At 46.4% G+C, this 13257-nt stretch overlaps 2 protein-coding genes across 16 annotated transcripts in view; one reads left to right on the forward strand and one right to left on the reverse strand.

Moving 5' to 3' along the window:
• Usp34 (ubiquitin specific peptidase 34) overlaps nt 1–3882 on the forward strand; it is a 190610-nt gene extending 186728 nt beyond the window's left edge. For 9 of the 10 annotated variants that reach the window (XR_015636753.1, XR_015636754.1, XM_087583898.1 and 6 more), the window contains 4 exons: nt 953–1093; nt 1206–1349; nt 2269–2428; nt 2664–3814. Coding sequence is in view for 8 of the 10 variants with exons in the window: in XM_087583898.1 (XP_087440024.1) it covers nt 953–1093; nt 1206–1349; nt 2269–2428; nt 2664–3259 (1041 nt within the window). In the remaining 2 variants the exon portion in view is untranslated. 10 annotated transcript variants of the gene reach the window in all.
• On the reverse strand, nt 3810–13152 carry Ahsa2 (activator of HSP90 ATPase homolog 2). Of its 6 annotated transcripts, XR_015636675.1 has the most exons (10): nt 12971–13152; nt 11851–12041; nt 9164–9249; nt 7554–7668; nt 7094–7176; nt 6467–6555; nt 5651–5758; nt 5194–5295; nt 4849–4900; nt 4323–4753 (listed from the first exon to the last, which is right to left on the reverse strand). XR_015636675.1 is itself a non-coding variant. In XM_087583565.1 (9 exons), the coding sequence occupies exons 2-9, from the start codon at nt 11975–11977 to the stop codon at nt 4581–4583; spliced, it is 852 nt and encodes a 283-aa protein (XP_087439691.1). In that variant the 5' UTR covers nt 11978–12036; nt 12971–13152; the 3' UTR covers nt 3810–4580.
• Between the last annotated feature and the right edge of the window lie 105 nt (nt 13153–13257).

Below are 13257 nucleotides of genomic sequence, written 5' to 3' on the forward strand. Positions count from 1 at the left end.
ATAATTGGGCGTCTTGTCTACATACCATACCGTGTGCATACAGTGCCCTCACCCTCAAGAGTAGAAGAGAGCACTGTATCCTCTGAGACTGGACAGTTACAGATGGTTGGGGGCTGCCATGCCGGTGCCCAGAATTAAACCAAGATCCTCTGGCAAAGCAGCTTTTAACTGCCAAGCCATCTTCCCCAACCTCCAGCACTACGGGTCTAAAAAGAGCCCACCCTATTCTAATCCTAAATTCTAGAGTGGCCTTGAACTTACTCACCAAAACATGTTAATAAATGCATTTGTCTAAATCCTTGTTTACTCATGTGATACATACATCCATATATGTAATGTAGATGGAATGTCTGTTGAAAGACATACTACTTGTGTTTAAGTTACAGCAAAACAGAAAAGTCAGATTTTAGTAGAACTTCCAAACATTGAGATCCCAAAAATCTATGTGAGACAAATGACAAAATGAGATCCAATAGTAAACTTTAGTTAACTTCCTAGCAGACGTATTTTATTTCTTCTTAGAATTTGTCTTCTCTTGGTCTGTATGAGGTCTGGTTATCTATTAGTTTACCCATTGATTGTCCCCTTACAACAATCATATCCTGTGCTGTAAGGCTTGCTTCCAATCCTTGTTAACTCAGTGCTGGGTAATAAAGGTACACTTCTTTTAAAGTATGTGTTGACAGGGCTGTAGGGATGGCCAGTGCTTAGGGCACTGGCTGCTCTTCCAAAGGACCCAGGTTCGATTCCCAGCACCCACATGGCTGCTAACAGTCTGCAGTCTAGTCAATGGGGTATCTAACACCCTCTTCTGACCTCTGTGGACATGGGATAGACACATATGTACACAGATGAACACATGTGCTGGGCTTTGCCATTGCCTTCCTCTAGCTCTACCTGCTAAACTGAGGTCCCCAGCTGCTAACCGCAGTGCTTCTTTTCCTCACTGCAGTCAGCTATGTCAAGAAACTGCGTCAAGCTTCTGTGTGAGGATCCTGTTTTTGCAGAGTACATTAAATGTATCCTAATGGATGAAAGAACTTTTCTAAACAACAATATTGTCTACACGTTCATGACACATTTCCTTCTAAAGGTATGTATGTAGTTCTTCTGAAATGTCATTTCTGTGTAATTATGTGTGGCTGTTATTGCTGGTCTTGAATTTTAGTATTTGTACACATTCATGGACGTGAGTTCTTTTCCAGGTTCAAAGTCAAGTATTTTCAGAAGCAAACTGTGCCAGTTTGATCAGTACCCTTATTACAAACCTGATAAATCAGTATCAAAACCTACAATCTGATTTCACCAACCGAGTTGAAATTTCAAAAGCAAGTGCTTCTTTAAATGGGGTAAGAACTGTGTCAAAAAGCTCAAAACTCACCTTAATTCAGCTCTTATTTGGCCTTTGTATAACTTTGTTGTCATGAGTTTAAATTATTGTTTTAAGAGTCATGTATGATGAGAAGCATTGCTTTAATTAAGTGTTCACACTTAAAGCACACACTTTGCAGTATTGAGAACGTAAGACCCGAGGACATTCCATAATAGGGAGTGAGACCCGTAAGACCTGAGATGGCAGCACATACCTGTAACCCTAGCACTTGAGAGGCAGAGGCAGGAAGGTGGGTGGCGACTTGAGACTAGCTTGGTACACGAGTTCCAAGCCTGGCAGGGCTAGATATCTGAGTCTATCAAACACAGAATACATGTTTTAAACTGGTCAGTGTATTGTTTTCTATGGCTAAGTAATCACAACAGTCTCACTTACGATTCTAAAGGCAGTTACCACCAGAGACTGTTGGTTTGCATACATTCAGCCGTAGGTTGGAACATCTTACCAGCAAGACTCTTACCAGCCAAAGTTGGCTAACGACAGCCAAACCAAGATAAGCAGAGAGCTCCTTACTGAGACGTCCACCATAACTGAGTTTGAGAAACTGACTTCTATGAAATAAAACGCACATTTCTGGTGTGCCAAGTGAGATTTGATTTTGAAATTACTGGTTTCTGATTTAAGAGTAAATGTGGCCTACACCAGTAAGCACACACCAGTGCTGGGAACACCCACTGTCACCAGCAGCAGTCCCCTAACTAACAAGATGCTGTATGCCAGCTGACGGGACACTGTCTTAATGCTGGTTTTAGCAGTTTACACATTACCAGAGAAACCAAACAGATTCCTGGGGAATAAACATCTTCATTTAACTGTGAAGTTTTGTCCACATGTTGCCTTCAGGATTTGAACTCTTCCTGTCTGGGTTTTTGTAGGACCTGAGGGCACTTGCTTTGCTCCTGTCAGTACACACTCCCAAACAGTTAAACCCAGCTCTGATTCCAACTCTGCAAGAGCTTTTAAACAAGTGCAGGACTTGTCTGCAGCAGAGAAACTCACTCCAAGAGCAAGAAGCCAAAGAAAGGAAAACGAAAGGTTAGCTGTGTCAACTAAGTCTTGCCTGGGGTTGGGGCTGAGGGCTGGGGCTGGGATGAAGACAAGCTGGAGGTGCGGCTCGCTGATTGCTCTTGCCTAGTGCTGCAAGTCCTTAGCTTTGACCTCCAGCACTGCCAAAAAAAAAAAAAGGCTAACAAGAATGACCCCCCCCCCCAATAGGGTTTAAATGCCCCCTTTTGAAGACGGTTGCTTTAATGTCCTTTTGCCCCCACAGATGATGAAGGGGCAACCCCTGTTAAGAGGCGGCGAGTGAGCAGTGATGAGGAGCACACTGTAGACAGCTGCATTGGAGACATAAAGACAGATGCCAGGGACGTCCTGACCCCCACTAGCACCTCAGACAATGAGACAAGAGACTCATCGATTATTGATCCAGGGACAGAGCAAGATCTGCCATCCCCTGAAAATGGCTCTGTCAAAGAGTATCGGATGGAAGGCCCATCTTCGTTTTCGGAAGACGGGTCACATACCCGGTCACAGCATGCAGAGGAACAGTCTAACAGTGGCAGGTTCGACAGCTGTAAAGACCATAGTTCCAAGGATGCTACACTAGCCGACGATGAATCAGAGTTCCCTTCCACGTCCATCTCTGCAGTTCTGTCTGACTTAGCTGATCTGAGAAGCTGTGATGGTCAAGCTTTGTCCTCCCAGGACCCTGAAGCTGCTGTATCACTCAGTTGTGGCCATTCCAGAGGCCTCATTAGTCACATGCAGCAGCACGACATTTTAGATACCCTGTGTAGGACCATTGAATCAACAATCCATGTGGTCACAAGGATATCTGGCAAAGGAAACCAAGCTGCTTCTTGACGTTAGATGTGGCAATGTCTGCGCTCACGTGCCCTCCCCTCTGCCCTGTGTCAAGTTTGCTCCTTTGTTTTGTGCTTCAGTTTGTCCAGTGCTCTCTGCTTGAATGGCAAGATAGATTTATAGGCTTCAATTCTTGGTCAGGCAGAATTCCAGATGAAAAAATGTGCATCTTCTGTATACTTTCTAAAGGGCAATCAATCAGATAATGGATGTTTTATGTAATTAAGAGTTCACTGTAGTGGCTTTCATTTAATATGGCTTTCTGGGAGAAACAGGGCTCTGACCCTGTATGATGTAATTTAAACTTACAGCATTTTTACTGTGTATAAATAATATGGTGTCCTCTGTGCCAGTTTTGTACCTTAAAATAAGAGAGGCAGATTGCCTCTGATCGCTGTGGTTCTTATTATCAAAATTAAGTTTACTTGTATACGGAACAACCACAAGAAATTTGATTCTGTAAAGAATCCTCTTTAGCTGTGGCCTGGCAGTATATAAATGGTGCTTTATTTAACAGAATACCTGTGGGGGAAATAAAGCACACTTGATGTAAAATAATTGTTTTATTTTTATTGACATGACTGCTGCTCTGTGTACTTATAAACTGACTGTGATAACTTTTCCTTTGTTACATAACTTGTTTCAATTTCTTCAAATGACAGCAGGAAGGAGACTGAAAGGAACCATGTGGCCATTCTGCTATTTGAGAAGTCCTCCTCAGCCCAGAACAGTTAATTTACCATGCAGATGTCTCCTCCCTCTGTCCCCAAGTGTGTGACTGCTTGGAAGACAGCAAGGAGAGCCAGAGAAGTGTAACAGCGTGCAGCCTACACTGCAGCCCTCACAGCGACACTCGGAAGAACTACACCTTGGAAACCGGCTTAGAATAAAGGAGTAGTGTGACTCGCCATTCATTTGTCTGAAGCTTCAGTTGCCTGCAGTACAGATCACCTGACCATCCCTAGCCTGGGCGCTCAGCCTCCCTCCCCACCTACTTTTCCCGTGGAAACACTCATGGAAGGTGATTTCACTCAACGCAGAGTCAAAAATGGACAAACAATGCTTTCAGATTGTATAGTTTCATGAATTTCATCCAATACAAAATAAATTAAGGGCCTTGAGGGGAGGGACTTTTTAAGGGAGAAAGAAGAGGTAAGTAAACAGGACAGGTTTCTGCTTTAAAAAGGATGTCCTTGGGGTTGGGGATTTAGCTCAGTGGTAGAGCGCTTGCCTAGCAACCGCAAGGCCCTGGGTTCGGTCCCCAGCTCCGAAAAAAAGAAAAAAAAAAAAAAAAAAGGATGTCCTTAAAAACCTAACTAATTCAAGCATTCTGGGTGGTGAGCTGAAGTAAACCTTTTATTTCTTCAAAGTGCTGCTTCTGCCAACAGAATTTCATATGCTCCTCTTTACAGACAGGAACTCCTTTACAGTCCAATTGTAATTCCGTTTGCCCTGGAGCAGGCACAAAATTCAGTTCGACTGTTGCATAGTGTTCTGGGGAAAAAACCAGGAGCTTTATTATGACACCAGGAAGAAGCTGTCTATGGCAGCTTCAGTTGCTAGCTTCCGTAGAACTGCATAGAACGTACCTTCTGGCCAGTTCCTACATCTCCACTTCATGATGATTTTCCTATTTGTTACCTGAAAACAAAGGAGACATTCCACTGAAAACATTGAAGTGTGCGCAGTACGATCGAGGAATCCAACAAAGCATTATAACCCTGTCTTCCAGCTTACAGGCCAAGGCTCTCGGTGTCTGGGGCAGTGTTAATACCATGGATAGAGCAGAGCATGTAACATTTTTCTTTTGTTCTACAGGGAACCTTACTAAAAGCATTTGAGACTGCGCTCACCAAAACCTCTAAAACACGTTAAGAATAACATGAGTTGAACAACATTACCCCAGCTCACTGTGTGACCTTGTAGTTGCTTACCAGTTCCACGTATTCTCCAGTGATGTTCCCGTCAAACATCTGGAACTTCCCTCCCTTTTCAGCTTCTAATACAGCCGGAGATTTGGAGAATCCTTGCACCAACTAGCAACAAAACAGACACATTATTGCAGTCTATGCTGTCACCCTGTGCACATGGCGAGAACATCAGGGTCTTCCGTGACCGATGAGCACCACTTGACCAGTGATGTAGTTGGGCTTGGTTTGACTTCTGTTGGACACAGAGCTTTTGCTAACAAATAAAATGCAAAGCTTTCTTCTTTATAGAGGAGAGAAAGCCGTATTAACCACCAAGTGCCGATAACACCACGTGTGCCCATCATTGTCCCCGTAAGTTACTCGGAAGGCATCCCTGGCCAGTGTCCCTGTTCCATCAAAAACAGCCTGTGTTCTTTATGATGTATCTTCATGTTGTAGAGCAGTTTAAGATGTTACTTACTTCTTTTACAGTGAAGATACTGTACAGCTGTTCCACTGTCGTGTCAAACAGCTCTGTCAAGTGCAAAGCTACTGTGGGAATCCTCACACCCAGTGCCACTGGAGAAGCCTGCATCTCAGATTAGAAAGGCATTCAAGATGGTGAGCAGATCCAGAGAGAATGGCAGAACAGCATGAAAGGCCTCTGCTCCCCAACACGTGTTCCCATGAGCACTCTACCTCTGCTCCATTCCTAGGCTATGGCTCAATACTCTGCCCTGTTCAGAGGGGCCCAGGACATGACCACGGGAAGAGAGACTACTAAACCCAAGTAAGACAACAGGGTGTTAACTGCACATATACATTCCCATTCCCCAATTCTAGAAAGAATTCCCCACACTCTCCTAATGCCAAGCTTCATCACAATATCTGACCTTCAGAGGCGCCAGCTTAACTGAAGCAGGAGGATCATCATGAATCTAAGGTCAGGCTATTAATAGTTTGGATGAAATGCAGGTATTTCTGCAAGGCCTCATCAAGAACTGGAACCGTGGGCTAAAGGTGATCAGAATCCTGCCCAGCACATACCAGCCTGCACACTCGGCACCACACCTACCCACCCGGCACAATACCAAAAAGCTGCACTTTGTCATTTCCACAAAAAGACATCAGCATCTTAAGAGGAAATGTGTGGATCAACACCCGTTCCTCATCTACAACCCAAGTTCATGAAAAGGCTGTGGGGAACTCACTAAGGGTGTCGTCGTCGTCCGTCCGGTGTGTCGTCGTGTCGTGTCTCCCCCCCCCCCCCCCTCCCCGTGCAGCCACAGGCTCGTACCTGCAATGCGTTTTCAGTCAGTTTCCTCTCAAGAGTCAGGGCCTGGGTCGCTCCGGCTTTTGTTGGTAAGATCATTCCTGTTGTAAATTCTGTAAGGAAACAAACTTTATTAACCTATTTCCTTCTGTCTAACTGGCATCTATAAAAACATTCTGAGGCCTTGACATACATTGCTGATTGTTAACAAAGGCCTTTGATTCTGTTCCTATCGATGACTTGCTTTACCACACTCCTCTAAAATGCATACTTTCCACAAGTTCATTTCTAAATAGCTAGGTTGTGCATGATTAACTACTAATAGCTTACGGTCCTCACCAACTGTCAGAACTCTGCTTCCCTCTCACAAAGCTTAACCTCACTCAGTCTTCACAGCCAAGAAAGACAGCTTGCAGGAAGAGTGGTGGCCCCAAGCCTATGAATGCCAATACCTGGACACTCAATTGAGCAAGCTTTAAGGATGAGTTGCAGAAAAAGCCCTGCTGGCCACTCTACCCAGCTATTACCTCTAAGTTAGGGAAGTGACGATAGCTTTTCATAGTCACTTCCATACATACTGGGTTATCTAGTATTATCAATACCTCTCATCCACACATTCATTCACTTGGCAAAGATTTATTATGCACCTACTATGTGTCAGGCATTGTGCTAGATGCTGGAGATACAGCAGTGAACAAGACAGACACCTTCCATGCCCTCATGGAGCATACAGTCTAGCAGGGAAGACAGACATTAAACAAGTAATTACACAAAAACTATTCCATTCCAAGGGTTGGGGTGTATGGGGCTTTTTGTTGTTTTGAACAAGGTCTTAGTATATAACCCAGGCTAGCAACAGTCTTCCTAACTCAGCTTCCCAAGTGCTGGGACCATGCCCAGCCCAGGAAACTACTGACAATTGGCAAACTGGTCCATGTAATCAATTAATATTGTCTTACCCACGACTAGCTTTTAACACCCAGACTACAACTTATTCTGCAATTAAAGCTGTTTCAGGAGTCTGACTTGGGAATCCAGCCCTTGTGTAGAGCGTAACTTGGGTAAATAGTAAGGGGCCCTGTGGTTCACAAGGGATGCCTTCTTTACCCACCCGTCTTGAGTGCCTTCAGGTACTCTCCAAGGGCCTCCCTGACCTTGGCAGTGCCTGTAGTTCTCATGAGATCCTTCAGTATTTCCCCATCTCCTTTCTTTTTACTCACGTTCACCTACAAACCAGAAAAATAAAAACCTAAGAAAAACTGGTTGAATGTATTCTTAGAACGCTGGATCCTAATGATAACTGAACTCTGGATGACAGACGGAGGGAGTGGTCCAGAGACGTAGGCTTCTTCACAGTTGACAGAATCTAAAAAGTTTTGAGGCCAGTGCTGGCAGCCACACTGTGAATGGATGGCATATAAGACGAACCATTTCATTTACCTTTGAAGTTGTATGTGTAAGCACAGGAGTTAAACTGCTTGTGGCTTTATCTAGAGACAGTCTGGTGTGGTAGGTACGTGATCTGAACTATGCTGTAAGACTCCAACGACTTAATACCAAAGAAAAAAGTCAAGTACCCTATCAATAATTTATTAATTTCATGCTAAATTTATACTTACTCTCCCATGGATTACATTTTTAAAATTATCTTACCTGGTTTTTAATGTGGATACTAGAGAAATTTAAATTGCATTATGTAGCATTTATACTTAATAATGCCAGTCTACAAACCTGAAGCCACTAACCAAGAAGTTCCCATCTAACCTGAACTTGAGCCATCTACTCTTGGTAGAGAGGAGAAGCAGCTAAGGGAAAGGAAATACAGATGAGAGCAACAGAAAGGGAGAGAGAAGGATGGATCAAGCAGTCTGGAGTTCTGGAGAAGGTGCTAGTCTCAAACTACTGCAGGGCCCAGTAACTCGGGGCTGGGCTGCACCTAAGTCTGGCTGGCATCTGCTCTGCTACATCCCACTGCAGCATACTTTAGATCTGTTTAATATGCTGCCAGAAAGCTGCACTGCTGATGAGGTCTATAGGGAACTGCAGCCAGCACCAGAGTAGAGCAAGCTAAGTCTGAAGGCAAGTCTGAGACATGGCCTCAGAGACCTTCAGTAAAGACAAGACCTGAAAACACGGCTCGGTCTATGTTAGACTTTGCCAGAGTGTCTAGATTGGAAATTACAGATGCTGTATAATGGTCTTGAACCCCAGAGGCAATGCAAAGAGGCAAGGCGGGCACAGGAGTAAGCAGGCTCCTCTTAGGGGAACTAGGAAAGCCAGCCAGTCTAAAGCAACAGGTTCATCAAAAAAGAAGCAATGAGATGAGTCCAAGAAGATGGCTAAAGGCCGAGAACTGTCCCTATTAAAGGGAAACAGTCACATTCAGTAAGATGCACATGGCCCAAGCAAGCACTTCCCAGCACATGACTGGTCACTTTTAACCTGAAAGCATTTCTTAAGGATTAAACTAACTGCACTGATAAGAGAGCTAGGCTGACTGCTGTCAGTCTCCTGCCCAGATACCACACTTGGTCCTGGAAGTCTGAAGCTTCCTAGGACTTCCTCCTTTTCCCACACCTCTGCTCCACATCTCATACAGTGGCAGACAACCCCACAATTCACAACTACCACAGTATAACCAAACAGTCTAATAAGCAGTTTGCAAATGCCCAGCATCTAGAGCTGAAGCTTAGCCAGAGAACAGAAGAGCACCGCAGATACCTCGGTGTCATTGACTTCATTTTCTTCAGAAAGGCTGGGTATTTCAATCAATCCCTTGTGTTTTGCACCAGATTCTTTAACTGTACCTAAAATAAGCAAAATGGACCCAATTAATAATTGGTTTATTCAAAAGACCACTGCCTGAATGAATAGCCCTTATGTGGCTCCACTCCCCTTACAGGGTTGTGACCACATCAGAGATCAACCAAGACTTTGACCAGCCAACATGGTCAATATTAATAATGACAAACAACACTTATATCACTCTTTCAGTATACTCATCTGGGGCCAGGGGGAGTATTTAACATAGTTTTGACTAAAAACGAGTACCAAGTGCATAGGCAGGCCATGCAACTGGAACAACATTCAGAAACACACACAGTGAGATACTTTGGCATGATCTAAGGGCATCTATCTCATTGCCACAAGACAAGGTGAGAAAGGGTTCTACCACCCACTCATGACCTCAGCCTCATTAGTCAAGTTTATGCTGCATGGGGCACTGGGAATGACTGATTTTTCTGAGGGCCAAACCATACATGGAACAACTTCAAATGTCTTGAGATTTTGTTCATTTTGTTGGTTGGTAAACGAAATTTAATCCAGAATCCTTATCTTCCAGGGTCTGGAATACCTGTTTATTTACAAAGCACCACACAGACTATACTTAGCATCCACTGAGCATAAAGCCCTGAGGCATGGGTCTGAGTGCAGAAGAGTAAACCAGCTCGGAGTACTACAGACTCTGGCAATCCTCTTCAAACAGTGTCAGCAAGTACACAGTGGCAAAACCTAAGAGCAGAAGAGTCCTCCAGTGGCTTGGACAGAGAGCCAGGCTCCAGAAGTGCTGCTCTGACTACATTCTCTGAAGGGGAGGGTTGTAGGAAACACTTGTGCTAAAGTGCAAAGATCATTCAGCTCTGGATCCCCTTCACCTCTGCCACCTGAGATGTCAAAGAGTGAAATAAGCTGATGGGGTCATTAGGACAGCCTACTTGCCTCTACTTCTTACCCTTGTCCTTAGCAGCCACAGGGTTCATGGCTTTATGCCCACTTTGGTCTCAGACCCCACCCCCAACCCCATCACCTAAGGGCTTCCAGGTCTAGTCCCATAGGCAGACAACAGGATGCCAACCAACAGATTCATCTCCATGATGGATGGGAGCTTCAGAGGGACCTTCCACATACTTGATGCTGCCTCAGAGACTGTTTCCATGACAGCAGCAGAGAGCAGGTATTTTTTTTCCTCCTAGGTCTGAGGTCTATTTTCTGGAAAAGCATGCTTCTTGTCATGCAAAAAAAGTGGTTGTTTAGGCCAAGGGAAAAGATATAGGCCATGAAGTTATCCAGAGTCCTGCTACAATCTAGCCAGCAACAACCACAAAGACAGTGAGGCCAGTGCCCAAGCAGAGGGGTCTGTTCACAGTCCCGGTGAGACTGCCTCAGTGCATGTGCACTCATCTGGAGTCTTCTGCGCGCCAGGCAAGCACGCTGATGCTGTGCTACAACCCAAGCTCTTGGCTTTTTTGTGAAGTGCATCTTTCTATTGTGGCTCAGGCTAGCCTTACTTGTAGGGAATTTTGTGGGACTACTTGATGTTTGAACACCTACCTCCCTGACTCAAGAGACCAAGACCAGCTTAGCGAGCTTCTTCTTAACAAACTACATGGAAAGCAGGCAACTCAAGGCAGAGACCCATGTTCTTAACAAAGTCCAGTCTTCCTCACCCAGCTCCTTCCTGTTCTCTCCCTTTCCCTGTATCTGGTCCTTGGTCATGTCAACAAGTACTGGGTCAAGTTACCACAGGAGAACTTGGCAAAGACAAGGAAATTACAAACAAAAATGCCCATCAACAGGTAAACAGGTAGACAAAATAAGGTCCGTCCATACAGTGCACATAAAAAAGCATGAAGTATGAAAACACGGTTCAACATGAAATGGAAGTGTGCAATGAAAGCAGTCAGGGAGCTTCACATATGACAGCGTCTATCTGTGTGGACTGTCCTGAGGCAAAGCCACAGAACCCAAACAGGATAAAATCCCCAAGGGAGGGCTGGCAAGATGGCTCAATGGATAAGGCGCTTACTGCTGGAGCCTAACGACTTGAATTAAATTCCTGTGTCCTTGGCCCTCACATACCCACTATGGCACACATGCTCACACACATATACCAAACGCATACATATAATTTTTTTTTTGGTTCTTTTTTTTTTTCGGAGCTGGGGACCGAACCCAGGGCCTTGCGCTTCCTAGGTAAGCGCTCTACCACTGAGCTAAATCCCCAGCCCCCATAATTTTTTAAGATAACAAGAGTAAGCTAGCAAGGTGTAAAAGCAGAGTGTAAAAGCGCTTGCTATGAACCAACCCTGCTAACCCCAGTTCAATCCTGGGAGACCACATGGTAGAACTGAATTCTGCAAGCTGTCTTTGCCTTCTACACGTGCTATGACACCCAAGTGTGTGCACACACACGTAAATAATTTTTAAGTTTTGAAATAAACATTTTTGAGGGAAGGAGGCCCTAGTCACAGATGCTGGTAAAAAGCCCCCCCCCCCCCAGAGTACTGCCCCTCAAGCGTCGAGTGGTGGAGAAGTGCAGCTTTCAGAACCCAGCAACACCAAGCACATCCGAACACCGGACTGTACACAGGGTGTCCCCAACCTGCCTCCTGCCAGGACCCCATTACCTTTCCAGGCCAGCTTGATGTTCCATTCATAGAAGAAAATAAGCTTCCCTTTTCGGCTGTTACAAGAAGCCTCACCCTCCACCTGCTTCAACTCACTGATCTCACATCGGCCAGCCTCATTCTCCATAGCAAGGCCAACCAGGAGCTCTCGGAGCTTCCCCTTGGACCAAACGGTGGCATCCCGCTCTGTCCTGCCAGAGAACAGAAAGACGCGGGTGAATGGCCCAGCTGGTCTCCATCTGCCCAGCCAAGATGCCATCCAAACCCAGACCAGGTGAGCCCTGGTACTCAAGCAGCCTCCAACTCGCAAATGTGCTTCTCTGATGAGGTCTCTACTAGGTATCTTCTAAGCCTATTGATCAGTTTCTTAAGACACTCTTATTCACCATATAAGAATGGGTAACCTTAAAAACAATAGTCCCGGGGAGAAGGGTCCAGCAATCTCCCCCCAGCCCCCACCCCAGGACATGGGCGGGCTAAGATGAGGCCATCTGTAATGGTGGTAGTCATTTAAATAGCCTTAACCACAATATCAGTTATAAGGCATTTCCATATTTGATTTATCTTAAGCACTCTCTCTACTGTTCCCATCTAAGGGGACAAAGAGCAGCTTGAGAAGTCAGTGTCCTAGCTACGGAACACAGCCGGGAGCACGAGATCATTCTTTCAGGGCAGCCAAGTCATCTTAAGGTGCGGACTGGGCTCTGCTCTGGGAACTGCTTCCCTGAGCTTTCTCCAACGCCCGCCAGAGAGGCAGACATCTCCCGGTATTCCTGAGACACAAAGGGGGCAGATAACAGTGCAAACTGAGACAAAGCAAAGAAAGTGAGATCCAAGTCCCTGCCCTTCCTATTGCACACGGACACAGCGCCGTCGGCACACGCACGCGCACTACGCAGCTCAAGGCCGAGGAGGGCCGGGTGAGGGGCGACCGAGGCACAGCTGTCGGCGGAGTGAGGCAGAAGGTCCCTCGCGGGGCTCGGCCCAACTTTCCGGAGCAGCCTGAAGCCGGAGGACCAGGGCAGTTAGGAACCGTCTCCCGCCACGGGCAGCCGTGCTGCGGCGCCGCGCGGCCCTCCCAGGAGCCCGCCCGCCTGCTCGTGCCCCGGGCCCACCGCACCAATGCCAGTTGTTCACGTTGGTCCCGTCCTCCCGCTCCTCCACGATCCAGCGCGGGTCCCCCTGGCCCCACTTGGCCATGGCGGCGCTGACGACGAGGGCCCTGGCAGCGGGAGCGCGCGGGTTTCCGGCCAGAAGGTCTGTGAGCCGCACGCCCGCAGCTCCCAGAAAGTGCCAGAAGTCTCCGCCCCGGGCCGGCCCGGCCGCAGCCTGCCCCGCCCCGCTGCCCGCTCCCCGCAGCCCGCTCCGCCCCACATCCACTCTGCTGCGGACCCCGTCACGCCCCCA

The sequence above is a fragment of the Rattus norvegicus genome, chromosome 14 (assembly GCF_021556685.1).
Source record: "Rattus norvegicus strain SHRSP/BbbUtx chromosome 14, alternate assembly SHRSP_T2T, whole genome shotgun sequence".
Lineage (NCBI taxonomy): Eukaryota > Metazoa > Chordata > Mammalia > Rodentia > Muridae > Rattus > Rattus norvegicus.

What these genes read in the sequence shown, in the direction of transcription:
- Ahsa2 (XM_087583565.1), bottom strand. Translation starts at nt 11,977, where the DNA reads ATGGAGAATGAGGCTGGCCGATGTGAGATCAGTGAGTTGAAGCAGGTG. An exon ending in GTATCTTCACTGTAAAAGAA is followed by an intron (nt 5,296 to 5,650) that starts GTAAGTAACATC and finishes TTTTGTTGCTAG; the next exon opens with TTGGTGCAAGGATTCTCCAA. An exon ending in CTGGAGAATACGTGGAACTG is followed by an intron (nt 4,901 to 5,193) that starts GTAAGCAACTAC and finishes CTTTGTTTTCAG; the next exon opens with GTAACAAATAGGAAAATCAT.